Source organism: Amblyomma maculatum, chromosome 10, assembly GCF_055883805.1.
Source record: "Amblyomma maculatum isolate TAMU_Amacu chromosome 10, ASM5588380v1, whole genome shotgun sequence".
Classification (NCBI taxonomy): Eukaryota; Metazoa; Arthropoda; class Arachnida; order Ixodida; family Ixodidae; genus Amblyomma; species Amblyomma maculatum.
The window spans coordinates 24017997-24045133 of NC_139353.1; the positions used below are offsets into that span (position 1 = coordinate 24017997).

A 27137-nucleotide genomic window follows, 5' to 3' on the forward strand; every position below is an offset into this window, starting at 1 on the left:
AACGCGTTCGCAGTCAGCATTTCCTACACGCACACGACGACCCGCGTGGGAAGAAAAGCAAGAGAAAAAAAAATCGCCAAAGGCGGAATTGCGGACCAAAACTGTCGCGGTCGGCGGAGTACCGCCGGTAAACACGGCAGCGAGCAGAGAGAATGGTGTTCGTGAATCTGACGAACGCCGCCACAAAAGGCAACAAAGAAAAATGCTGAAAAAAAGTGCACTCGTGCAATGCCAACTCGGAATGGCGTGCCCCTGATAGACGCGTTGCTTGAAGTAGAAAGAGAAATCAAAAAGAGGGGGGGGGGGGGGGGGGACATAGCGGCTTCCGAGTGAAAGGGGAACTGCTGGCGAGATCAGCAAAACGCGGCGGCCGCGCAACACACAAGCAACGCCGAAGGATAATACGAGCCAACCAGTCAAAACCTCGCTTGCCGACAGTGGAAAAGCGGATGAAAGCGGCGAAACGACGACGAAGCAGCGAAATCGGCGCTCGCCACGACGAGGCAAACCGAGCGAAGCGTTCGCCAACTGAGGCCACCCGTTATACCGAAGTACCGCGGACAACGAAAAACAACTGAAGAAAAAAAAATACGCGGAGGAAACAGTAAGAGAAGGGGCCTGCGCTAGGCGGACGCCTAGCGAAGACAACAATCGACGTCGTGAAGAGGGTGGTGGGAGGCGACTGGTCGCGAAGAAAAAGTGCTTTCTCCGCTCGACCCAGCTGCCACGTACCCCTCCCCGCTACCACCCTACCTCTTTCCTCCCTCCGATTCGGCGCGCAAAAACACGCACAATCCGTTTGTTTTCCTCTTTCCCTCTTCCCCTCGGCCGTCGCTTCTCGGCGCGGCAGCTGGGCGCCCGTCAAAGCTCGCCGCCGAGACGAGAAGCGTGTGCCCTCATCCCAACAAGCGCAGTCTCGTAACCGGCCCGCATGGAGGGAGGGAGGGAGAAAAAAAATGTCCTTCGCGTGCCAGCATCAAGCACACACGCACGCTCTCATACCATACGCAGGAAACAGAAAATAACTGTGCAGCACGCAGGAAGGAGCTCGTGAAACTGCAACGGCCAGTCAATTCAGGATTCTACAGTTAGGGAAGCCTCCCGAGCGCCTTCCAATCCAAGCGGCGAGACGATCGTCAATCACGACAGTTGAGGCGTTCTATATAATTGTCGAATTGTCGAACGGGATGTGTTAACGAATTTCGACTCTTGATTCTTCCATCGTACTCCGTGATCTCTAGAACCTCGTCCCACACTGCACGCTATTGGCGAGGGCAGGACGCTGCAGCGGGAGGGCCCCGGATGCTGCGGTTACGACGGCAGGGGACAAAACAACGCGCGGTTCGCGGAGACACAGTCGTTGACTTACGTGCACCAGCGCCACGCAAACACACGGTTGCGAGAGGGAGAGAAAGGGGGAGCCAAAGCGACGAGAGCAGGAGGGGGGAGGGGGTCTGAGCACTTTGTTCGCGGCCGACCGGCTACAGCGGCAGAGCTCGGGAACGAGATCGCAGGCTTCGTCTCGGCCCTTGGCAAGAAAGACAAAGCGCAGGGACCGCAGCTGCTGCGCGAGAGTTGTTGTTGCTGCTGCTGGCGACGACTATTTTTCTTTGCTTTCTCGATTCAGACCGAAAGAATGGGGAAAATGCCTCCAAGAAACAACTTTGGGGATGAACACGGGAGAAAGAGTATAGGGAAGCTTTATCCTACCCTTTTATACCTGTCGCGCTCTAGGACGACTTATGTGGCAATGAATATGCTCGGCAAACTTTACTATAAAAGATAAGCAGCGAAGAAAAGCCTCCCGACATTTCGCCCTCCTCCTCCAGAGGGTTGAAGAAGTGATAGCGATAGCTCAGCCGCGCCCTCTTGCCGCCCGCCCCCACGAGCGCCCAGCCTACTCCCCGCCTATCCAAATAGCTTCTCATCGACCTAGGCAGGTGAACAGAGACATTTACACACACAGGTTTCACTGTACAGGAAAACGAAACAAACAAAATAACAGAGTCGCGGAAGCCGTCAGCAGGAAGAAAACAAAACAAAGAAGGAGAATCCCAAGTGCACATATCCTGCGGATTCAGCCTGTGCCCATTCAATCTCTCTCGCGAAGCGCAGCAGCCACCGGGCTGCGAAAGGGGGAAAAAAAAGAAAAGGACGAGAGGGATGAAGAGGAGTGATGTCGGCGTCGCGACGCTCGTAAATATACGGCGTGTGCGAGCATCATCCGGCGAGGTTACTCTTTTTTGTTTTTGTGTGCCAGTTCGCGGTTGTCGCACCCACCACAGCACGGTGGCGGCGGCTCGTCTGTCGTCGTCGTATCTCTACCTCGCGTGCCTCTTCCCCACCTCCCTCGCTCCTTGTTACAACGAGGCTGCTACAATGTATGACTACACGTCGCGGGCTGGTGATGCCGAAATCACGGCGCTGACAGAGCCGCCGATGTACACATAAACGCGGAGAACAAGGAAAGAACGAAGGGGAGAGAGTGATGACGACAGAGCGCAGCTCGTTTTCGCCGCCGACGCGAGAATTGCATGGGGGGGAGAGAGAGAGAGAGAGCTCGCACATCTCAGCGAGGCAGCCGTCAGCACCGCTGGCTCTTCAGCGCGGAACTCTCGGCGAAAACAGCGGCAGCAGTAGCACACCTTCAAGCGCTAACGCCGGTACAGAGCTAATTTGGACCAGCTGATATATAGTCCCACAGAAGAAACAGGACAGAAGAGCTATCCGTATAGCACAGTACAACTGACAACTAAAGACGAGGCTGACAGCAACAACTCTCACTGCTCGTAGCGGTGATCCTATTGCTCCGCCAATTATAATTAGTGAACGGAGTGAAAATTTCAATGCTCAACACTATTCAATGAATCAAATGCGCCTATGGCTGCATATTGTGACCGCCTTTTTGTTAACGGTAAAAAAAGTTGTAGTGCACCTAAAGTGGTAAAAGGACACTTTCGATTCGTCGCTGTCCTATTTCGCGCTGTTCGCCTCCTCCTGCCATCCTTACACAAGAAAGGTATCAACGGGCTGGGATTTCTATCAGGCATTCATATGACTCTAGTCCAAGACCCTCCTCGCATCTCAACGTTGAAGAAACAGATCAAATGACGACGATCTTCCCAATTATTGCGCCGAAACACTCCGTGCTAATCACGAACGAGGGGCGGCGATTCACGGAAGATTTTCACGACGGGCTGCGGCGCGAACAAAAGTTGACGGACATAGTGAAGAAAAAGATGAAATAGCAAGTTTTGTTTTTTAATTTTCTTAGAAGTAACCGAAGGGACGTCCGCCCGATTTATGTAGAGCGCAGGGCGCTGCTCCAAGAAAGAGGGCTTTATCCCTATCACTCTCAGTTATATCGCTGTGAAAGCGTTGGCGGAAAAAAAAAAAAAAGTCGGTGATAGCTACAGTTGCAGTGAAATTTCTAATCCAAAAAAAAAAAAAATAAAAGAACGGAAAAAATGGAATTCGCTACCCCTAAAGTAACCAGATAACCAAAAACTGGCTACACTGGGCAACGGTTAAACAATCGGCTTAAACAGGCGGCTGGTCGGTGGCGGCTGCTTCACGCTAACGCTCTTCACGCTCTCACTCCAGCGCGGTCTTCTTAAAAAAAAAAAAAAAAGTACGATTTACATCCGAGATGGCAGTTCCGAAAGTTGACTGTCGCTGCTACCAGGCCTTCATCGTGCGCTGCACGCCCGCCATCAGCCCCTTAGTCGGAGGGGAACACAAATTCGTCTCGTCTACTTCTAACATCGAACCTGACGAGCGTCCTCCGCATCACTCGTAGTACTGCGGTTCATTTTCTTTGTCCCAGCATAAACTTGTCCTAATTTACCGTTATACACCACGCGTGACGTCACGTGGTACATGCCATGGCCACTTTGATCGGCGGCTTTGTACGGACTTCAGCCACGTGACGACTCGGGATGAGTTTCGAATAAAGGCCAACGCCTTAAAGAATAAAAAAAGAACTGCATATATGATCTTCTTTTCGCCTTGCTTTATCGCACGAGCCCATAAATTTCCTTCATTTAAAACGCAGAAAGAAAAAAAAATACAGTTTAGCTTCGCGCGCCACCTGCGTCACACGTCAAAATACAGCCGCACATTCAAAACTAATGCCACCCACTCCGGTCTTTAGTGCAACTTTGTCAGAGGAGACGAAGGCGTCGTTAGAAGCGAAGCTGGAACGACTGGCACCTTAGCACGTGAATAAAACCAACTACTACCACCACGGTCTAACGCACTATTTCTGCATGTTTCCTCGGCCTGGGTTGGGAGCCCACGAGTGAAGAAGTTTTATTACAAAAGCAATACTACTCCCATTTTCAGCCCTTCACGTAGCCACGGTCGGTAGGCACGTTTGACCTTTAATGACCCCAGATGGTTGTGACGTCATACTAGCTGCGAGAGATGGGCTACCAAGTCGAGTCGTCGGTCAGTAGGTACGGCGCGCCGCGGATGAGATGATGACGTCATTCTGACGTCATACCAGCTGCGAGAGATGGGCTACCAAGTCGAGTCGTCGGGTGGCGGCGGTCGGTAGGCACGGCGCGCTGCAGCTGGAGTCGCGCTGCTACCGTGTGGAGGCGTTGCTGTCACCTCTTCTATCGCAGTTGAGAGGAGGAGGAGGCAAACGATAGGTATATAAATGCTCGCGCTTGCTCAGCTGAGGCACTCGCTATGCATCCTGATAAACAGAAAGAAAAGTCACGCCGTCTCGATGAAGCCAGGAAACGACGCAGCGGGCTATAGAGACAGATGAAGAACGGGAACAGCGTCTCGCTCGACGGCGCGCTCAAGATGCAGCTAGACGAGCGCGTCGCGCTTCTCTTGAATAGTCCTTAATCGATGACGACTCCGTATGGAATGTAATTGATGCTTTGAACAGTGAAGACTCCTTTTCGATGTGTTCACTCAGCAGTCAAGAACGTAGGAATGCAACTAGGCGGCAACGACGCGTTCAGGAAACAGAAGAAGAACGGCAACGGAACTACAGCGTAGCCATGCTATTATTGCTTTCGCAAACTACCGGGCTTAACTAAAGCTAAGCCCCAGCTAATTTTTATATTGTCTTATTTGACAAGGTGAAATAAGCTTCAGAGACAGATGAGTTTGTCTCCCAATGACCATCGCAGATGTGTGCCCATGTTATCAATGTCTGACAATTCAGCCGTGACATGTGGTCTCATGACGTCACTGTAATTGTCGACACGAGCGCCGCTGGCTTCAGAGCCATAGACCGGGTTTTTCTCAGAATGCAGGTAGTAGCAGTGCCGCACTTACAAAAAAGAGAAAAGATACGGTATTAGGGCCGACAACTCAGCCTACCTGAAGATGGACGAATATGTATCGGCACAGAGAAATCATAACGCATTCCGACGAAGCACGGCGCTGCTCTCGACATGCAAGCATGAAGTGGGGACTGAGCCCTAAACGAAAAAAAGAAGAAAAAAAAAAAGAATGGGTGATAGGTAGCAACGGTAATGAGGAAATGACCGATTAAAAAAAAGGCAGAAAAGAGCAGGAAAGCAGATTTAAGTAGTGAACCGCCGGTCGACATCAATAACGACAAGGGACCTCGAACGCTAAATTATATGCGACGATCAATCAAGCAAAGCACGTATTACGAAAGCGCCGTCGACAAAAGGCGCAAAAGTAAGAACAAAATGAACAGAAAAAAAATCCTCTTGCACACAGCACTGGGCAGCTCGCGACAGCTTGTATACGCACTGCGTCTGTTTGTGGTTTATTGACGTGGTCTCCAAACGAGCACAAAGATAAGGGGGAAAAAAAGTCGGTTGGCGCAGTAAGGATGGTCGCGGATATATAGTTGCTTATCAGTAAGACGCCCCTTCCGCCCTTTCCCCTCGCCCCCTCCGCTTTTCCTTTTCTTCTTCACATGCACGGCGGCCAATCGAAGAAATCAATAACACGCTCCGCGCCGCGTAATCGCGCCCATTCATGATTGAAAAGTTTGCCTCAGTCACACGGGCTACCAGGGGAGCAGCAGCAGCTAATAAAACAACGAAGCAATAACCGAGAGGGTAGAAGAAGCGTCCTAAATAGCCCGTCGATGACGACATTCCTGCTTTGTCAAGGAGGCAGCACCCGCTCGCACCGAAAATTGCACGATTATGCTGGCCACCTCCCTCATAGGAAACAGGCGACGCGTATTTGCGACGGACACTATAACGACGTTAACTAACGCGGTACTTTGGGCTTACCGGAATGACACAGACTTTAATATACGTAACGCACCGCATGATGACGGCAGCAACGTGTACAAGTTCGACAGGAACACCATTGTGATTTGGCGACGCGATAGCATTATGAGTTGGTGATTCGATTACATTTCGAGTAATCCCTGCCCTATCTGTCACCTAGTGGTCCGATGGTTCCCAGGAGAAGCATAGAGGTGGTGACGGGGATGCAATGAGGATAATGCGAAAGGTATAGACAGTGTCCTTCGGTCCTGGGAATTATATAAGCGACACCGCACTGGTCTTCTACTTGCTTTCCAGACAAGCTCCAGCGATCACAATGTCGTTAAAAATACTTTTTTTTTTTTTCTCTCTTTAACGCATTCCTAGATTCTATAATAAGGAAGGCGCAGAGTTTCAAGACTATACTGCAAGTTTGCTCAAGGAGGAGGTGAAGAAAGTTGAACACTTCGACTCAAAATTGACGCCTTGATGAAACCGATGTTCAAATTACCCAGAACAAAAAAACAAAACAAAAAAAAGTAACCGTTATACGACAAGGAAACGTACCGAGATTGCCCACCAAGCGATGACGTCACGAACATTTCGGCCGAGATTACTGCACACGCATTAGAAGGAAGATCGAACATTACTGCATTCTGATAAAGATTCCAGAATCTGAATGCACGAAGCTTGTAGCGAGGCGCCGCAAGCTTACTTTTTCTCCCTTCACGCGAGCATTTCAAACAATGGCGCAAACGCCGACTGAAGCTGCGACCGCAAGCAGGCTTCACCTCGCATTTTCGCGTTGTGCGGAGAAGCCCGGCGACACAACGTCCCGTTGAATAACGTTCCGGACTTCCGGTGCCATTCTCACACCTACTTCCGTGTCTGGTCGATGCCAGGCAAATTTCTTTCGGCTTCACCTTCGATGGCGTTCAATTCCTTCTTTCTAGCAAGCTTTCTTGCCCGGAAATTTACTACCCGCTCAATGAAACTTGATCAACCCCCTTTCCTAGGCGCTGCCCATGGCAGACAAACCTGAACGCCACTGAGTCCTACACAATGGTACATCAATTCATAGTCATTAGCAAAAATAAAGTATAGAAGAGAAGGCAGCTATCGCGTTGGCCACGCCAGCATCCCTACAGACTGGTGCATCAATTGATAGTCATTAATGAGAAAAAGAGATAGGAAGCGTGCAGAGTGGGTCAGAGAAATAACTCAAGTTATCGACATTCTAGTGGAAATTAAGAAGAAGAAATGTACATGGGCAGGACATGCAGTGCGAAGAGAGGATAACCGATGGTCGCTGAGGGTAACAAACTGGATTCCAAGGGAAGGAAAGCGTAGCAGGGGGCGGCAGAAAGATAGGTGGGCGGATGAGATTAAGAATTCCATCATGCACCAACTCGCCCCCCAGGCCGTTATTCTGGGGATTAAGAAGTTCGCAGGGGTCAAGTGGATGCAGCTAGTCCACGTTATCATCCCTCACGTCGACACCAAATACAATCTCGGCTACTCCAAGGCAGCCATACACGTATACCGTCGCGGAAGGTGTCCCATGTCCTACATTACGTGGACGCCGGCGCACGTCTCCCTACCGGGAAATGAGGCAGCTCACGCGGCGCAGTCCGAGGTTTCGCAACTCGGGCGGCGGCCCTCGATCTGCACTGCAGCCCTCAGCTCTTCCCGTCTGGCGACACGCCCCTACCCGAGAGGACTGGGAGGCGGCTGTGCTCGGCTGCCTGGATCTAGCGGCCCAACAAGCGCTGGTCCAGCGAGCTCGTGTGGCGGCCCAGACCAATGGAGTCCCGGAATAAGGGACTCCGCCTAGTATTGTAAGGGGGAGCGGCCCACTAGGAGTGGCTCTCCAAGTAACCTCTCCTTTTGCAATAAATGCTTTCCACCACTACCACGAATTCCCCCAGTTCTGCCCTCCTCGAGAAGACTTCGGGCCGGATCCCTACTTCCCAGCCACGTCCCCAGTGGCCAAGAAATCCACTTGAGATTAGTCTGAGCAGAATGTTCAATTGGGCAAGTTAATTGTAAAACAGCGCGAACAAGGGTAGACAAGAACAAGAAAGACACGTGTCTCTGCCTTTTGGTTTGGTTTTATCGACTTCATTGTGACGTAGAATGTACTGCATTTCCTTTAAAGGCGCCATGTTTTGGCATAAAAACTTAGTTGAGAGTCAGCGCTCGTCCTGTGTCTTTCTCGTTCTTGTCTACCGTTGTTCGCGCTGTTTTACAATTATGAGATTAGTCCGGTCTAGTTTATGGGGTTTAATTTTCCAAAAGGACTCAGGCTGTGAGACACGACGTAGTGGAGGAATCCGGAAATTTCGACCACCTGGGGTTCTTTAACGTGCACTGACACCGCGCACAGCCCACAGGCGGTTTGCTTTTCGCCTCGTTCGGAAAGCGACCGCCGCGGTCAGGATTCGATCCCACATCCTTGGGTGCAGCAGTCGAGCGCTATAACCACTGCGCCAGCGCGGCGAGGCTTCGAGATTGTCCTCAAACTTTCACCGCCGTGCACCACCACAGCCGCCGCCGCGATTGTAATCGGCAACTGTGAAATCATTCCAAAGGCGAACACAGAAAGGCTGTGCGTGCTTGCCCACATCGGATTCCAATCTATCGCGTAGAATTCTAAAACTGCCTCAGTTGCCATTTAGGTTGCCAAAGCAAGTGATGGATTTTACATAATGTCCGAAGGTAAGGAATACGGCCTCAATTATTTTGTTTCCCAGGCGACGAACGAGCCTCAACGTGCTGGAAAAAAAAAAAAAAAAAAAAAAAAAACGGGTGCGCAGGTTGTCGCGTAAAAATAAAAAACTACCGCAGAAACTTTCCTCGTAAATATAAGCGAATCTCGAAAAACCCCAAATCTCCTCACAGTTTCCTCTTTTTAGGTCACGGACGAATCGCCTAAACCGGCGACCAATAGGCTCGGGCGGCTAGTCTAGCAACCCCGACCTCAGAGTTTCGACCGCAGTCCAGAGTTGGCAAGGGTCGAGCAAGAGCCGGGAGGAGGGGGGTGGAGAAACAAATACAACCAGAAGACAAAACTGCTTTCTGCCAAGCCCACGAAACAAAGAAAGAAAAAAAGCGGGCGACGGCGGAGACACGTGTGATCCTAATGACAGACCGAAAAAAAAAAAAGAGCGCGCCAGACGCGACGCCATCGCGATGGACGCCGACAGCCAGAGTGTGCTGTCAAAACAAAAGCGAGCGCGACAGAACCTTCCTGCGACAGAAGCGGGTGTACGCCGGCAGCTTCCACCACCGTCTCGCTTGCATTGCTTCGTCTCGTTCATTGCTCGGTTTATGGTTTACACAAAACCCTCGGCCCACAACGCATGCAGCCCACCAAAACGGAGAACGTGCCCGGACTCAGTGGGCGGCACGGGACAATTTGCCGAATGCAGCGGCAGCAGCGGCTAGCGCGATATCTACGGCTTTCAATGCGTGTGTTCTTTGAATTCGTTTTGATATTTTGGTTCGGCGTTACTGAGAGGCGGAGGGAGGGGGAGGAGCATTTGTAACGAACGAGGATGATGCCGAGGGGGGCATGCCAGGACGCTCTCTGACATATCCCAGTCGAAAAAAACTACAGAACTGTGTCAAAAATACCACAAAATATCCTGTAGTTCTGTCGTAACCATCAGATTTTTCTGTAATTCTGTAATACTTTTCTGTAGTTCTGTAGTTTTTTCCTGTAGTATATTTCTGTTGTCTGTAGTTCTGTACCACTTTTCTGTTGTAACTACAGAAATATCTGATGTTACTACAGCATGTTCTGTTGTCACAACAGGCTTCCCGTCAAAAACCGCACAGAAATTCTGTCGTAACACCAGAAAATGTTCTGTAGTTTTTTCCGACTGGGATTGAACGTGATCAGGCGTTCATGTAACGTCAAGAAAGAAACACGAGTGAGGAAATCTTAGAACCGCTGCACTATCTACAAACCAACTCGCAGCCTCCAGTGGGGCGCGCTCCGAGTTCGTTCTGACGCGGCAGAAGTGATCAGGTTAGCTCGCCGACGTTAAAACACAGTCGTAAGATACCCCATTCCGCGATAGACTATGCCCTACATAAATAAAAAGGCCCAGCATTAACAAGGTCGTACGAGTGTGCCTGCGTGACCTAGGGGTAGCGGGCTTTAAGTAAGATCAAATGGTCCCGGTGGGTTCGACTCCCATATCAAAAGAGCTACCCTGGTTGGCAGCTCCTGCCAAATCGTCCGTGTCACGTCACACGACCCGCCAACCAATCAGTTCCCGATCACGTCACCTGCTAACTGCAACTTGTGAGCTCAGGCATGTATGATCATGATTTTTTCGTTCACAACGTCGACGCCAACGTTTGACGCTGGACTTCATGCCGAATGATAAATTTTGAACCCGATATAGCGTTAAAGCTCCGCTTACCGGGCTTTAAGGGAATCAGCTTTTCTTCGTATAAAAAACTAATACGGCATAGTCTTGTTCACGGTTTAATACGTACTATTGGCACTGTGATAATTAAAAAATAAATGACTTGGTTTAGATAATTACATGAATAATTAGAACTGTGCAGCAAATTGTGTCCGCCGCAGCTGAGAGCCTATTCCGGAAAATATTTTTCTGCTATTTTGAATTCACTATTCTAGGGAATTTTTCGAAAATCTCGCTGAAACAGCCGATATATGTATCACAAACATCTCGTCAATCTAGCAGGCAGGAAAGGAATCTATCGACAATCTTAAATTGGCAGGCTTGCATTTATAGGTACGACTTAAAGGCCTGGCGGCAGTAATTAATTCTGAGTGAGGTGCGGCTAAGCAATCTTGTGCGATGCATTTTTTTTTTTTAAAGCCGTCACGTGTTTCTCAAAAGGCGGCCCTCTCCAAAAAGAATATAGAGGCAGTGATCCGCTTAGAACTAGGAACTAGGTTCCTCCGCCCGGGCTTTTCGAGTCGGCGTTCTTATTCTTTTTTTTTTTCCTTTCAAATCGCGCTTGCATCACAATGCAGACGACCCGCCGCATTTGTAAAAAGCACGGCTGTTTTCCCTTTGCGAACGATAAACGAGGCGACCGTGCATGAACGACAAATCATAATGAGGAGAGTAAGGAAAGAAGTAAGAAAACTAATAAGCACCCCAGAGTGAAGATTGCACACGGTGCAGCCAAGATACGCCTCTATCGCTGTTCACGAAGGAAGGACCGAGAGGAGGTCACAGGAGCGCGTCTTGGAGAGCTGCAAGTAATATATTTCGAAGCACCAACCATAACTAGCTTTAACTATAACACGCAGCAGCATATTCCTTTACATCGCTGTAAATTTGCGGCTATTAAGTTCCCTGCACAACTTACAGGGTCGTCCACTCTTGCTGGGAACACGAGAGCGCGTGGTCGCTCCCTTCGAAGCGCCACTGCGCCCGACGCGGCCGCACATCGAAGCGGCGTGACCCGAGCAGCGAGGGACCTGGAGGCGGTGCTTCACATCGCCTGCGGGTGACCACGCGCTCTCGCGTTCTCACCAAGAACGGACGGCCCTGTACAGCAGGGTGTGTAGAGCCACGTATACGTACTGATACATACCTTGACAAACAGAGAATCTGTACATGCCGGTTATATATCACGATGAACGTGGCGGACTGAAACACTGCTTTCACGCGGGAGTTCTGAATCGCTTCCAGACAGAGCTGCCAGCCAGCCTTAAGGCCACGTATACGACGCAAGTGTGGTTTACCATGCGGGATATACGGCCAAACATACCTGCAGCACGGTGAGCACGATCTTGTCGACGGACGAGAAGTACGTCTCCCACAGCAGCTGGCTCCGCTGGCGCATGGCGTGCACGCGATGGCGGGGCATCGAGCGGAGCGTGTCCGGAACCTGCAGCCGAGACAGCCAGGCCATCAACAAAGCGGAGTAGCGGGAGTATGCTGCATGAGCGTCCCACTTAGAAGGTAGAGGGCGCCAGTTTTTATACACTCTTAACCTGGTACTACATACGCGATAAAGATGTTCCAGTTATAATTGAAAGTTCCACTTAAATAAGCCAAAGTTCCACTTATAACTGAAACTTTCCTGGCACGTATGTGGAACGAGATTAAGAGTGTAGCATTCAGTATCAAGGAAAACAACCGGGGAGAAGAAGAGAATGAAAAAGCGGAGAGAAACTAAGGAGGCAAGAGCAACTGGCATCTGCTTCTGAACTGCACCGAGAAGGACGTGGAGGCAATCGTACCTGTAGCAGTAGCCGCTCGTCGCCGCGAAGCGCGGCCCCTTCCCAGCGCAGCGCCTCGCCGAAGGGCAGCTCCCAGCCGTTGGCCAGCAGTACGGGCACGCAGCCAGCCTGCAGGGACTCCAGAAAGCGGAAGGAGCCCAGTCGACGGCCACGGGGGACCAGGCAGAAGGTGGCGTTCTCCATCAGGGAGCCGTAATCGTACCTGCGCAAACACAGAACACACACACACACTCAATGCTCAGTAACGGCGCACTCTTCTTCCGGTTCATTGCGAGAGAGAGCAGACTAAAAACGGTTCCTTTATTTTTGAAGCCTCCACCCCCTCCCCAAGAGAAAAAGAAAACCCCTTACTTGTGACCACTAACCGCCTCAGACATACATGACCGCTATTACGTGAACCTTTCTTTAATTTCCTCTCTCTCTTTTTTATCCTGCTTGCGTATTTTGTGCCGCCCTCGGTATTGGATCGAACAGACCCTCGCCGTTTCGGGCTGCTTTTTTGACGTCCCGTCGCCGCCCGGCGCGTTAACGACAGAAGTAATAATCGGCAACTGTTTAGTCTAGCGGAAATGAAGGCCGCGACAGTTACGCTGCTTGCAGTATTTAATTCGGTGAACTTGGATGGACAGCTGTACTGTTTCACTTACTCAAGGCATCGTCAGCGCGCTTGCCCGATACGTTACGACTGCGCCCCGCGGCCACGCCACTAATCTTTCCTCCCACTGTACACCCACTGTACACTTTGGGGGCAGCAAAACTGAAATCTATTCACGCTGACTGCTCCCCCTCCTCTACTTTCATTTTCTTTTTGTTTTATCACTGCGGAAAGCGACTTTCGAATGTTGGTTATTGATCGAAGCAGCATAATTATCGGTGATCATCAGTCCGACAACAGAAACCTGGAAATTGAAAGCGAAAATTTTCAGCGAGCTGTCACCCCTTCCTCCGTTTCGCTCCCTCTGAAGAGAGAGAAAAACGAGGAGAAAAATAGGGATAGAACCAAAACCAGTAAAAAAGGACAAGAACGAGAAGGGAGACGCAAACCACATAACATACCAAGCGGCCCAGATTTCGACTTTTCTGCAATGCTTCTTTTTATCCCTCATTTCATTACCAGAAGTTTAGCCTTAACCCAACTATCACGGATGAAACCGGAATACTACACCGTTATATAAACGAACGCGGAGCGTTAAACACCACTGGTTAGACCTTCCTCCTTTCTCTAAGAATCGCGTCCAGTGTTCTCGCCGCCATATATATTGGGGCATCTAATATAGCGAAAGAGAAATGACAGTCAACTTTCGCACAGAAAAGGTAGCCGCAAGCGTAATAGCTGCGCGCGCACATCAACTTTCAAAGTACAGCACGAGGCAAGCAATTACCATAACCAAAAAAAAAAAAAAAAATTAAAAGGAGTCAAGCGAAATGACTCACTGCAAACGAGACAGTTTAATTAAGGTTTCGCACGAGAAGCCTTCCCTTTCTTTCACCCACCCTGGCCTATAGTTTCTCCGGGCAATTTATACATGTCACTTACGTGCCGACAAAAAACACGAGCGAAAAATTTGGGCGAGACGGAGCTGCTAAGACACACTATACAAGTCAGGAAAGGTCGCGCCCGTTTTTTTTTAAGCACTTTTACATTTTCTTTTAAATTTTCTTGCCTTGTTCCTTTTGGCCAATACATTTTTCTTTTTCATCGCTTTTCTCGGGAGAAAACATCGCTGGCACGACCGAAGCGGCCGAAAGAAATAATAGCGCGCTCGTAACAACGTCCGGACGCAGTACGAGGCCATAATACGCTCTGCGCACACGCGCAGCGCCGCGCGCCATGCCAGTCCCAGACGTGATGCCCCGTGTGCACAACACGCAGCCTGGCGACGAATATAACCGGCCATCATTCACGCGCCGCAGCTCGACTCGGGGAAGGCAGTTCACCGCGTTTGAATAAAAAATTAAGGAGACAAAGACAGAAAAAAAAAAAGAATCCGAAGGAAAGAAAATTGGGAACGAGGGAAAGCGAGGGAGGAAATGGAACTTGAATGAAAGAACGCTGGTACAAAGAGAAAAAGGGAAACTGAAATCTGGATGATAGGGAAAACAAGGAAAGGGGAGATGAAGGAAAGATTGTACGAAGGCAAACATGAAAACAAGGACGGCGAAATGAAGGTAGAAAAAGCGTGAAAAGAGAACAAGGAAAAGAGAGAACGCGAGAAAAGGAAGCTTAAAGGAAAAAGGGAAACAAAAAATAAACAGGAAAACGAAAACGGAATAAAGGAAGAGAAAAAGCAAATAAGACAATGAAAAAATAAAGGAAGGAGAAATAACTGTGTGTTCAACTTAACGTCTTACTGATCTTCAGTATACTTTCCACAGAACTACAAAAAAAAAAAAAGAGGGGAGGAAAAATAAAAAGTAAACAAGCGCGGACAGTGACAACTAAGTGCGTCTCGCGTGCTAGGTTTCATCCCGAGGGAAGAGCAAAACTAATTGGATGCGCGCTAAGGAGAACGGCTGTCCATCCATCCCTCCTTCCCTTCCGACTTCCTTTTCTTCCCCTTTGTGAGGCGGAGGCGGCACTGGACGGAGGAGTTCGCGCCGCAAAAAGGCGTCACCGTATAGCTTCGAGGAAAGTTCCGCGCCGGCAAAAGGACGACCAGAAGAATAGAGCGCGGGTGTTTCGTTTCAAGTTCACGCATAATTCGAGATTGAAATAAATAAACGAAATAAGAAAGGGAATACGAGAAGGAATTCGGGAAAGAAGGGGGAGTGCGGCGGACTGGAGAGCGCCAACCGAAGTGGCCCCGCAGCGCACGAATGCACAGAGAAAAACTAATTTCGAGCTGTCCGTGAGCTGTTTCCAGCTCGAAATGCGAGCACAACCGAGTTAGGAAGAAGACAAAAAAAAAAAAAAATCCTCGAAACGTAAACCCCCGTTTCTTTGAAAGGAGCCTTCTCCGTGCGTCTAGCGGTTCGCGCCGCAAAAGCCACCGCCCGCGGGGCATAACCGAACGTGCTCACTGACCTGCTCGTGTTTATTTTTCTTCGTTTGCGCGCACGTGGTTTTCCCGTTCTGGTTGCGATTAGAGGATGCCGATGAATAACAGACTCGCGAGCGCTGCGCGCTCCGAGGGAGGCAGAACAAAAAAGGGAAAAGTGAAGGAAAGAGACGGGACAACGAATGAAACGCGATTCGAAAAAGCGGCGTTGAACTTCCCTCACGAAGGTAGGGCAGATGTAATCCCGAAAGACGCGGCCAAGTAGCTGGCAGTGGTCTAGCGTTTCCAGCGAAGCTCTTTTTTTTTTTTTTCATTCCCCGTTCTGCCTTTCGGAGTTACGCATGTAACGATGGTCGGTGAACACGCGACCGGAACTCCTGTGCCACACATCGAGGTGCACTCCTCGAATAAGATCCCCCCTTTTTTTTTTTACTTGAAGCAACCCGAGGAAGACTGAAATGAAAGACGCAGATTCACCGGCGGCTTTCCCCTAAGGTTTTCCTTCTTTTCATGCGACTATTCTCCGAGATACCTCGGTAAGCCCGTGGTATAACGCCAAGCCAACCACTTAGAAAATGAAAAAGACATTTTACTATTACTAACCAACTCACTAACCCTTTCCCCGAGGATATCCAAGTTAGAGCGGTGAGCTGGAAAAGCGAGCAAGCGCGTTTCAATTTGTTGCAGAAAAAAAAAAAGCATTACACACAGCTACGTCTCAACGACAAAGAGGGAATCCCCGAAGCACATCTGTCCTGAGGGGAATTATACCCGAATTGTGATGATGATAAAAAGAATAAAAAAGATAGCAACACGAAACGATGATGGAAATAAACATTTTCCTCGTTAGGCGGAAGTGCCACAATTAAAGACGTAGACGTAAATGATGACACTGCATTAAAGAAAGGAAAACCAAACTAACAGCCTTGTACTTTCTCGCAATGATCAATGTAGTAAGGTGATTGCCCATGTTATTAAACTGTGAACGCAATAAAATTACACAATATATATGCCAAGCAATTCAACGAGAAGCTTAGTTATTTTTGTAACAATAATAATAATAAGACTGAACCGAACACAATAAAAACACCGGGAACCACACGAAATGAACTGACCAAAAAAAAAAACAAACAAAAAAAGAGCTACAAATGGAAATGATAACAGCAATAAGTAAAACTGCTCATTCCTAATTCCTAACGAAAAAAATCTCGCCATTTTTAGATAACGATCGATGTCACCACTGTTGGAACTACGCCAGATCTACATAGTGCAAAACAAGGTTGTTCGGCAATTAATCGACTACTCGATTCATTACTTAGACAAAATAACTGCCATGCTTTATAGTCAGGTGTCGTATTTTGTAGTCGGCGTGCATTGTTGTAGGTACCACAAACACGCAGACAAACTTACTACGGATCAATATTTACGTACCCTCTCCAATATCTTACTAACACCATTTATTTCCGCCGTTACAATGTTTTACTGAGGGAGAAAAGTTAGCAAAGCGCATTTAGCAAACAATCAAAAAGTGCGAAATTAGGATAATTTCTAAACGCTTTGCAGCAGCAGCACAGAGACGCGAATTTGTGGGCACGGACAGGCGACAGAAAATGTTCTCAGAATCCAAAAATCACGAAAAAAAAATTATCATTTTCTTACCAGCCGAGAGGCAAAGTCAAACATCGAGAGCCACTTTGCACGTGCCAGTTCATGGCCGATTGCTCTGGCTAGATACTATGCGCTCTTGTATTTTTCATGCTATGCAAACTTAACGGGTGTGTTATTTTTTTTTTTTCTTTAACTGTTTACAAGGTCGTTATTTCAGGCCCTTCGAGAGATTTGCCAGTGCTGTCTGCGCAGGTGGATTGGATTGTACAGCAAGGCTGACATTGTTTAAGTAATATAGCTCAGTGATGAAACTATTATTTAACCAAAATTAACTAAAATTTTTTACTTCCGATTTTAGTGGCCAACATTATATTATGAAACTGAAGACGGTCAACGTAAAAGTCGAGGCCAGTTTTTAATTTTTCTTAATCGGCATCGCAGTTTGAATCATTTAAAGTCAAAAATGCGCATTTTTAGTTTGTAAAGTTGGCTTCCCGCAGTGTACTTTTTTTTTCTTTTTTTTTTTAATAGCGTCGCTGGGCGTAGTATTCTCGTGGAAATCATGTTAACTGCTTCTGCGACATAAAGTAGCCGAAGGGCTTCCACACTTCAGTTCAGTTCAGTCGTTCAGTCGCGTCCGACTTTTCGTGACCCTATGGATCATAAGTCACGCCACGCTTTCCGATCTCTCACTATCTTCCTAACATCACATAACTTCATCTGCAGCGCCTCGAGGATGCCATCTAACCATCGCGTTCGCTGCCTACCCCTTCTCCGGCGACCCTCAACCTTTCCCAACATCAAATCTTTCTCCAGCGACTCCTCTCTTCTCATCAGATGACCAAAGTAGCTGAGCTTTAACTTTAGAATTTGACCCTCCAATGAGCAGTCAGGGTTTATGGTCGACAATATCGACTGATTTGATCTTCTGGGAGTCCAAGTAACTCTCAAGAGTTTTCGCCAGCACCACAATTCAAACGAGTCAATTCTTCGGAGGTCAGCCTTCTTCACAATCCAACTCTCGCATCCATACGTGCACTGCGGGGACGCCAACTTTACGAACTCTTTCTCGTGCGCGCGCGAAAGGTACCGTCGCTGCTGTTATTACAGCTTGTGCAGCAAGCGATAAACGTGATACAGAAGGCATTTCTGGACCACCCTCCTCAAGTCTCATCCTCTGGATGGAAGCACCACCAGCTATCCCCATGACCGCCAGAGTCCAGACATCGTCGAAGGCGCCCATCCCTTCTCGCGCTCATTCGGGAAAACTTTCTCGAAAAAAAAAAAAATCTTGCCTGCAAATTAATGTATTTCAGTTAATTTAATTAAGTTAATTATTTCATATGATTATTTAGTAGATCAATGAATTAACTAAATTTTAACTCAATCTTTTTTCGTTGAATTCGTAACTACTACCATACCTAGCGTGCAATGTTGCAGGCCTTTGATGAGAAAGTAAACTCATTGCGGCGGCCTCGTCAAACGGTCTCCGGTGAGGCCCGTTCATCCACTAATGAGCGCGGCGCGGTGACTTGAACAATGACGACAATCTCTCGTCGGTCGCCACTTGGACGACGTATACGTCGGGTGCGGTGGGACGGGCACGGAGGCAGGCAACGAGGACGATCATTGCAGATATCGACTGCGCGCCCTTCTTCGCAACACAACGAGCGGGTGAGTAACGCTTGCGCGCGGCGTCCAATCAACACATCAGACGCCGTCAGTTTCTCCCTCCACCCGTGCCGACCGAGAGCGAATATAGATACGAACGGGTATTAGTAGGACGCCCGAGTTAACGAACTGCAACGTAACCAGGCATGCAGCAAAGCTCGCCAGAGGGCGTCCTCAACCGTCGGCGCGCTAATAGGATGAAGCGAATTATCGGCGGGACGCTGGAAGGAAGCTGGATAGGAAGGCATTACGAGGTCTGGAGCGAGTTATATAGGAGGCCCGTGTAACGGCACTGGCCGCAGTTATTCGGGCCAGGACCGCCGCGGAAATTGGCGATCTATAACTCTGACGACCAAGGAAGGAAAAAAAAAAAAAGGCAAAAATGACCTCTTTCGCTCGCCGCCCCCGCCGGAGGTCGGGTACATAAGCTATACGTGGAGACAGAGGGGCGGAGTCGGCGATGCACGGTTAGTTCAGTGCTGCCGGTTCCTGTTACGCAATAAGTGAATAGATTAATCTTTCCGCCGAATATACACCACAGGACCATGAGGGCTGCTTATAAAAGATGAAGAACCCCAATACCGCATGACGTTGGTTGCGTTTGTATATTTGTAAGTGTTTATACGCATCACGTGTTCGCGCTGTTTTAAGCACAATGCCAATATAGTTCCCTCCGTTGAAATTCGCATTTCGGTAATTCGCACTTTAGATAAAACGCGACAGAAAGAGGGAAAAGCCGGCGGAAGGGTTTAAGGACAGGTCACAGCTCTGAGTCCTAAGGAGATTTGTGGAATCCAAATAAGCACACAACCACCCCCGGAACAAGGCTAGAAAAATAAATAAATATATATATATATATATACACACACAAAACACTGCACCAACTGACCCAATCTAGCGATGACAGCACTGCCGCTCAGAGTTGGCCCCCACTGTCTATTAGACAGACGGCCCGGAGCCGCCATTTTGCATTGCAAAGATTACGCACCGACATTTTTTTAGCAAAGACACAACCCTTCTAAATTCATGCGCATGCGCGATTAAAGAAGGCGCACAGCATTTGTCAATCATTTGTCAATCATTTGTCAATAACGCTAAACTACTGTTCCCAAGGATGCGAGATCAAATCCCGGCCGCTTTTCGATGGAGATTAAGCGCCCGTGTGCTGTGCGATGTCAGTGCACGTTAAAGAACTCCAGGCGGTCAAAATTTCCAGAGCCCTCCACTACGGCGTCTCTCATAGCCTGAGTCAGTTTGGGACTTTAAACCCCACAAACCAAAACCAAACCTTTGTCAATAATAAACAGCCAGAGGCTCTAAGATTCTGAGAGTGTGAGAAGTAATTTGTGGCACCTTTGACAGATTTTCAAGTTGACAATAAATATAAAACGAACGAGCAGTCATGATGATTCCGAAGAAACCTCGTTCCCCCTCCCCGAACTGTACTCTTTAGCGGCCGCGATGTCACCAACTCGAAAAACCCAGAAAAAACAATCCGTCGCCATAACAGATGTTTTTTGTTATTTTGAGACCCAAAAGTGTAGTAAGTCAGAAACGCTTGCTGTAACGCAGCGTCTTGAATATACTGCACAGCCTCCATCGTCGTGACGGAACTGGCGCTTTTGCGTCGATACCCGCGCAATTACGCAATAGAACATCGTGCAGTTATAGCAGGGGCGAGATGTAATTTTCATCCTATTACCATGATTTCTGATTGAATGGACTGTGTGATAGACGCGTGCATAAGCGCGCATCATCACGACACAAAGCTGAACCGCTTGTACAAGGAATTTTGTTTGTCGCGCATAATGGCGGCCAACCTTGTCGTTTTCGACTGAGGCCCCGGGCTTGCACGTATAGAGCGTAGTACCGCGGTCATGCATGGGACGCACAGGCGGAAAAAGCGCGCTGCAAGTGGACCGAACACAACGGGGGACAAGCTGGCGCGCAACACGGCCCGGCGGTTCGTTAGCTAACGAAGCAATGCGGCCACGCGAGAGGAGCCTTCGGAGAACGCCGCGCCAGCCGGCGTGCTTCTCCGCTCGAGCGAACCCATCGATCCGACGGCGCCGCCGCAGGCGGGAGGAATTAAGACACACCCGCCAAACTTAGGGGGCGCCAAGCTAACCCGCGCCTCCCGAGATCTAAAAGAACATGGGCAGGAGAAGAAAGAGGTGGAGGAGGGGGCGCAAGGTCTCTTTTTGCCCTATACTTAAAGCGGTGCAGCTGCTTTAAAGAAGCTGGAAAGAGTAGTCAAACAGGCTACGAAGCACGATCGTTAAGCGCGCTGTTTCAAAGCTGGGCCCTCGGCGCCAGCCGGAAAGAGTCCCCTTCAAAGTACCGCGTTGCGACTCTTTACCTAACTCTGAGGCTTTCTAGTTAGCACCCAGGTTTCTACCCCGCAGGTTAGCGGCAAGATGCAATCGCTACTTCCGCCCGTGGTACATCGCTAAAGTTCCCTTCATAACAAGAGGAAACCCTACAAACGCGCCCCAGCCTAATCCTACTTCTTATATTTTTTTGTTTGTTTCCGTACACATGTGGTGCTGCGAACATTGCATTTATCGCAGCTACCGGATTCCGGAACCATTTTGACTACTTAAAGTCATGTCCATATTCTGACTCTGAAGTGACGGCAAGTATATAGAAAGAAGGAGACATGCAGAGACGATTAGGCCCAAATGCTCTCTGGAAACGGTTATGACAATGTTACGCATTCGGCACATGTCTAAGTCTTACTTTAGTTCGTCCCCCTACATTGCTCAACGTGCTGTCCGGCATGGCTGAGGTGCGAGCCCAGCTCATTCAGGAGGGCTGGTAATTTGCGGGTGGCGCTACATAGAAGAAACCGTACACTTAGACAAGACGTGCAGAGTGCGGCAAATCGGTAGAAACAATTGAGCATACCTTAATAGAATGTGGTAGCCTCCATCCTGATGCCAACGCAGGTAGACTCACTATCCCCGACGCCCTAAACGGGGATATGCGAACGAATCTGCCACAGACATCAGCAAAAAAGCGAGATCGGTGGCTTAAAAGCGGGGCAATGGCGCAAGAATAGGCGCTAGGGATAATAAAGCGGTCAAGTGTGAAAGTTACAGGACTTGTATAGTATAGAAAAAGGTCCAATTTTTAAAAGACACCGGCAAGCTCAACTAGAGTGAAATAGAGAGCATGTTGGCGCCTGCTAGAAGAATCGCTGGAGAAAGGTTTGATGTTGGGAAAGGTTGAGGGTCGCCAGAGAAGGGGTAGGCAGCGAAGGCGATGGTTAGAAGGCATCCTCGAGGCGCTGCAGATGAAGTTATGTGATGTTAGGAAGATAGTGAGAGACCGGAAAGCGTGGCGTGACATGGTCCATAGGGTCACGAAGAGTCGGACACAACTGAACTGAACTGATCCTCCTAACATCTGGCCGTCCATATATAGCCCACGGGGAAGTCCGAAAGTTCGTGGTCATTGGTTGTTGACAAAGTAAATGAGATAGAAATATAACCTGCGCCCGAAAAAAGTTTATTGGTTCTTCATTTTGCTTCATACTGGACGCTAATGCCGATGCATTTCATGGTGCGACAAATATTTTTCACAAAGTTTCGACATCACGCTTCTTTTTTTTCTTTTTAACTTTTGCTGTTGACTTCCCGCTGGCAAGGTCCCTATTTCTGACAATGTAGCACAGTTCCCCGTGAAGCGGCGGTTTGTGAAGTCCATGAGCCATATCTGGGAAAAGTGGCCGCTTCAGCAGCTGCTTGCCAGATGATTTCTTTTGGACGCGTGTCACCTTGTTTTCCAAGTTGGCGGAGTTCCTCTTGTTGGAGGCTTCAATTTGACGTTTTTATAACTTTGTGAGTGTTCATGCGCCTTCTCACACTTATGTAATTTTTGTAGCTCGCGTCCATCTACAAAAACGGCAGCATTTGCGCCGCTACCTGATGGTTAAAAGCGTCCACAGTTTTCCTGGTTTGAGCAATCAAAATTTCTGCTTTAGAATAGCTAGAATCACTGGGCAACAGCGGTCTTCTATAGATGGATGCTATAATTCCCAAGGTACTACTGAAGCTGGACAGGTCACCGGGAGGAACTGAGACTACAGTAAAAAACAAAAAAGCCATAACTGTTCGTGTTTACTTGTTGGAGAACTTAACGGTTGTAGCCGTACCAGCCCCCTCCATTTTTGCCTATATTTCTAGTCGACACGCTAATTGGTTTGGTTTGTGGGGTTTAACGTCCCAAAGTGACTCAGGCTATGTGAGACACCAATTTCGACCACCTGGGGTTCTTTAACGTGCACTGACATCGCACAGCACACGGGCGCCTTGCTTTTCGCCTCCATCGAAATGCAGCCGCCGAGGCCGGGATTCGATCCCGCGCCCTTGGGAACAGTAGTCGAGCACCGTAACCACTGCGCCACCCCGGCGGGGTAGTCAACACGCTAATGCTAGTGCGGAAAAACGACCGTGAATCAGTTTCCTACCTCTGAAACGATTCAGATAAATCTGATCATAACAAAGCTTGGAAAGAAAGGACACTCATCAGCCAAGTGCACTACCAAATTTGCCGAAATTCCGTATGCTGCCTGCCGAGGAGGACGGTAGGCAGGCGAACACATAACAGACCCACCATCATCGACCGCCGGAAAGGCGAGAATCAACGCAGCTCGGAGGCGCGTAAATTCTGATGGCGATATGGTGCCTCGAAGCGACTTACGAAGACATGCTTGAAACACAATAACAGGCAATGCATCGAACTGACAATTTCGAGGCGCACTCTTCGGTCACACCGCGTCGCCGCTAGGAAACAATGGCGGGCTATCCTATTCCCCGAGGGCCGACGAATCTATTGACGAGCCTTCGTGTAGCGCAATATCCCCCTCTTGATTTGTGCTTTCATTTCAAACCTCGGCAGACGAGCCAGCAACAAAACACGAACGGTGTTTTATGAGAGCGCCATCTTTCACCACCTCCCCACTTCGTCTTGGGTTCGCACAGTGAAGTACATCACCCTCTGCCCCATAGCTCGACGGAGGTGACAAACCACTCCTCCTCGCAGGCAACAAAGGCGCGCGCATGTGGCAGCAGGGGTTGCCCGAGTCAACTGACGGCGCGCCGGTCACGTGACGAAACAGGTCATCGTCTTCGCCAGGAGTTGGAGAAAAGGGGAGGGGGAGGTATCTCTGACGTCAAACAACGCTACCCGCTCACGCCCCGTCTGCTGCAAACGAAGTGGTGCAAAACGTTTTCAATGTATTCGTCCCCAGAGGGTCATTCTAATTCCTTCAACGCCCGGTGGAGCAACGGCAAAAAGCGAGGCCATCTGGGCGCAGCATAGTAAGGCTAGCAGATAGCTGAATTGCCACCTAGAAAAGCACGACCAGACCTTATTATCCCTAACATTCCGGAACTGGTGCTGAATTAAAGAAAGGAAATTAAAGAGGCCCGACTTTATCATACCGCGAGGGGACCTAAACAGACCAACTTCCGTGACCGAGTAGATCCCGTCGTTTCATTTATTTTTCCTTGTCCCACATTTCCGGGCTCGGGCCCCAATATTGTAATAGTTATTCCTCATCCCAGTGGACAAAAAAAAAAAAAAAAAGAAGGGGGGGGGGGTAGGCAAGGTGGGCGTTGAGGACTAGCGGTAGGAAAACAAACGGCATAAATTAAGGGGTTGCCTTCATAACAGAAGGGAGGGGGGGAGGGGGGGGGGGGAGTCATTGCCACTTCCTATATTTCCCTTTCCTCTGCCTATAGAGATCAGCCGAAGAGAATGCGTTCATGGTTTCAGTTCTTAAGGACTTGAGAGAGTTGGCTCAAGACGAAACGAAGCACAACCAAAATCCCTTACTGCCGCTCTCAACAGAGGGCATGCGTTCCCAAACATTGAGAATGGGTGTTGAAAATGAGAACTCTCTTTCTCTCTCTCTCCGCTTACCTTGCAAGCAAGACTTGATTTAAACAGTGCGAAGGCAGCTTCGCGAAGGAACCTCATGGCTAACTTTGTTTGTTTTTTTTTTTTTTTTGGCCTGCTCGAGGCCGGACCAAAGGTTCAAATTACTCCAAGACCATTTCGCCCCGAAATAGAAACGTTGTATTCCCATTGAAAAGCTGCTTGAAAGTTGATACTCCGTAGGTAGTGGGGACTCGCACACAGCGTCTTCCTCAAACGAGGCGGATACTCAAACCACACGACCACAGCTGCGGTTATCACCCGACAGACCACGCTGCATACTAGTGACGAGGAAAGAACGGTAGCGCCCCCTGTAACACGTCAAAGCAAGCGCCAAGCCTCCGGGATCAACGTCGGATATACGCCAGACAGAAAAAGCCCCACGTCTGGGAGGCGAGGATCACGAAGGGGCAGCGAAGGACGAAACCAGATAGTAGTGAGTAGCTGGGAAAGAAATGACTAGTCAGCTAACGCTGGCAGACGCAACACCCCCGGAGCGCAAAGCTCGCGGCGTTAGCTGTTCGGGCTACCTGTCAGGCCCGCTCAACGCACGCCTCATCGCACGCGTCCTCCGGTGGATTGGACGGTGGACTTCATCGCCGAGAAGATAGCAAACAGTAAGAAAGACCACCTCGCTCGCACACGCCCACGGCAGCCCGTTTACAAAACCAAGCCAGTACAGCGCAAGCGACTGCTGCTCCGCCAACGGCAGGGACTCTGCCACAGCTACTATGGTGGCACTACTAAGCCTCCAGGGCGTTGCGTAAAATAACAGCGAAAAAATAGCGAAATCCGCCTTTCCGCCAAGGGTGCGACACCATCGACTGAAACCTTGGCGCAGCACTGTTGCGCCAAATAATTATGCTAACTAAACTAAAGCTTGCTTTCCCACAATGAGTATGCCCAACTCTTCACTGAGTCTTCCAGGTACGCCTTCAAGAACATTGCAAAGTCTCTCTCTCTTTTTTTTTTTCTTTTTTGCGAACGTATAGCTTCCTTTTCAGCGGTTGTTCGGTACTACTTACACGCGTCGCAATCATGATAAAGAAGCGTCCCCTAAAAGCCCACTGTCCACCCTCCGGTCTAAAATATTTTCTTCCCCGGTGACTGTGAGACTTCGCCCCCAGAACGCAAGGCCGCAAAATGTTTTTGAAAAGAGTAATTAATAACGCAGTTACAGCCACCGCTATCACACGATTCTGTCGTGTTTCTCTTCACCCGTTCCTTCGCAAAGGTTTCTCACTCTCCAGCCCGATCGTCTAGCATCCGCAAGACAAATTTCCCTCCCTCCTCCGCAATTGGCGGGAGGTGGGGCGTGGTACTCTGCGTGCGCGAAAATGAAACGGGCGAGGGAGCGCGCCGCTGCATTCAGTCCGGCCGTGGCGAGGGAAAAGCGCTCAGCGAGCGGTGGACACAATTAGTGGTGTACGCCCATCCTTCACCCGTCAGTCAGCGAGACGGACCAATGGATGTCGTTTGCGTCTCCGACGTCAGCCTTGCGGCTAGTAAAGAACGGGGAAGCTGGTTTCTCGAAGGGGAGGATGAGAGAGCTTTGATTTATATTTTTGCTGCTTTGCGGAGCGCGTATCGGTGTAGCATTTTGCACAGACTATTTCCGGTACCTGATCGAAGCGCTGGACTCCTTTGCTTAAAAGGTCCTTCCCTGGACAGTGGCCCTTTAACAAGGACCTCGTCAGGCCACAAGTCTGACAACCTGAGGATACTACACAAAAATTCTAAAATCAGCACGCCATGAATCTGTGCCTCGCCCGCTGTAATATTTCAACAGACGCTGTTGCCTTTGTCAAATAAAACGGCACGTTGTCCGACAGAAAATATATAATAATGAAAGAAGCGCTACGACTGATCGCAATAGCAAGCGTCTTTGGATACGAGGCGCTCATGGTTCCATCTTCTCGAGACTCTGTGTTTAATGTTTCTCTCCTGGCTATCAGTTTTCACGTCCTTTTTAGAGAGATTTAGCTTACCGTGATCCGCGATTCGCCACCGCGACCCTCTGCCGCGCGTGGGCGGCGCGCACAAGCTGATCGGTCCCGACGCGGCAGGTCTATGTGCCGGCATCAAGTATGTGGCGCCATCTATCGGCGTCAAGGGGATCTGGGCATGCGCAGTGGAATGCGCTGTGGCGGATTGCGGTAGCGGATCGCGTATCACGGTAAGCTAAATCTCTCTACTAAGGGCTTCTCCACGGATATTGAGCACCGTTTATTTACCAGTTATATTAGATACACTCACTCTCGGAACGGCAGTGACGGACGCTGTATTGAGCGCAATCCGTAAATACGCGGCTGCTCGTCGAGCCAACGCTGTCAGCCTGCTTCGGGAAGGCAACGAGGCAACGGCCACGCGATTCCGCACCGCCTGCAGCAGGACAACCGGAAGTGACGAGCACACACGCCGACGAGAGCTTTCTGGCTGCGAAGCTTGGCGCCCACTGAG

At 49.4% G+C, this 27137-nt stretch overlaps 1 protein-coding gene across 1 annotated transcript in view; it reads right to left on the bottom strand.

The window, feature by feature from the left end:
- Window positions 1–27137, bottom strand: part of ttv (exostosin glycosyltransferase 1 ttv) — a 149705-nt gene that overhangs the window by 39897 nt on the left and 82671 nt on the right. Inside the window, exons 2-3 of the mRNA XM_084582242.1 lie at window positions 12457–12658; window positions 11982–12101 (exon numbers count right to left, since the gene is read on the bottom strand). Of these exons, the coding sequence (XP_084438368.1) occupies window positions 11982–12101; window positions 12457–12658 (322 nt within the window). The remainder of the gene's footprint in view (window positions 1–11981; window positions 12102–12456; window positions 12659–27137) is intronic.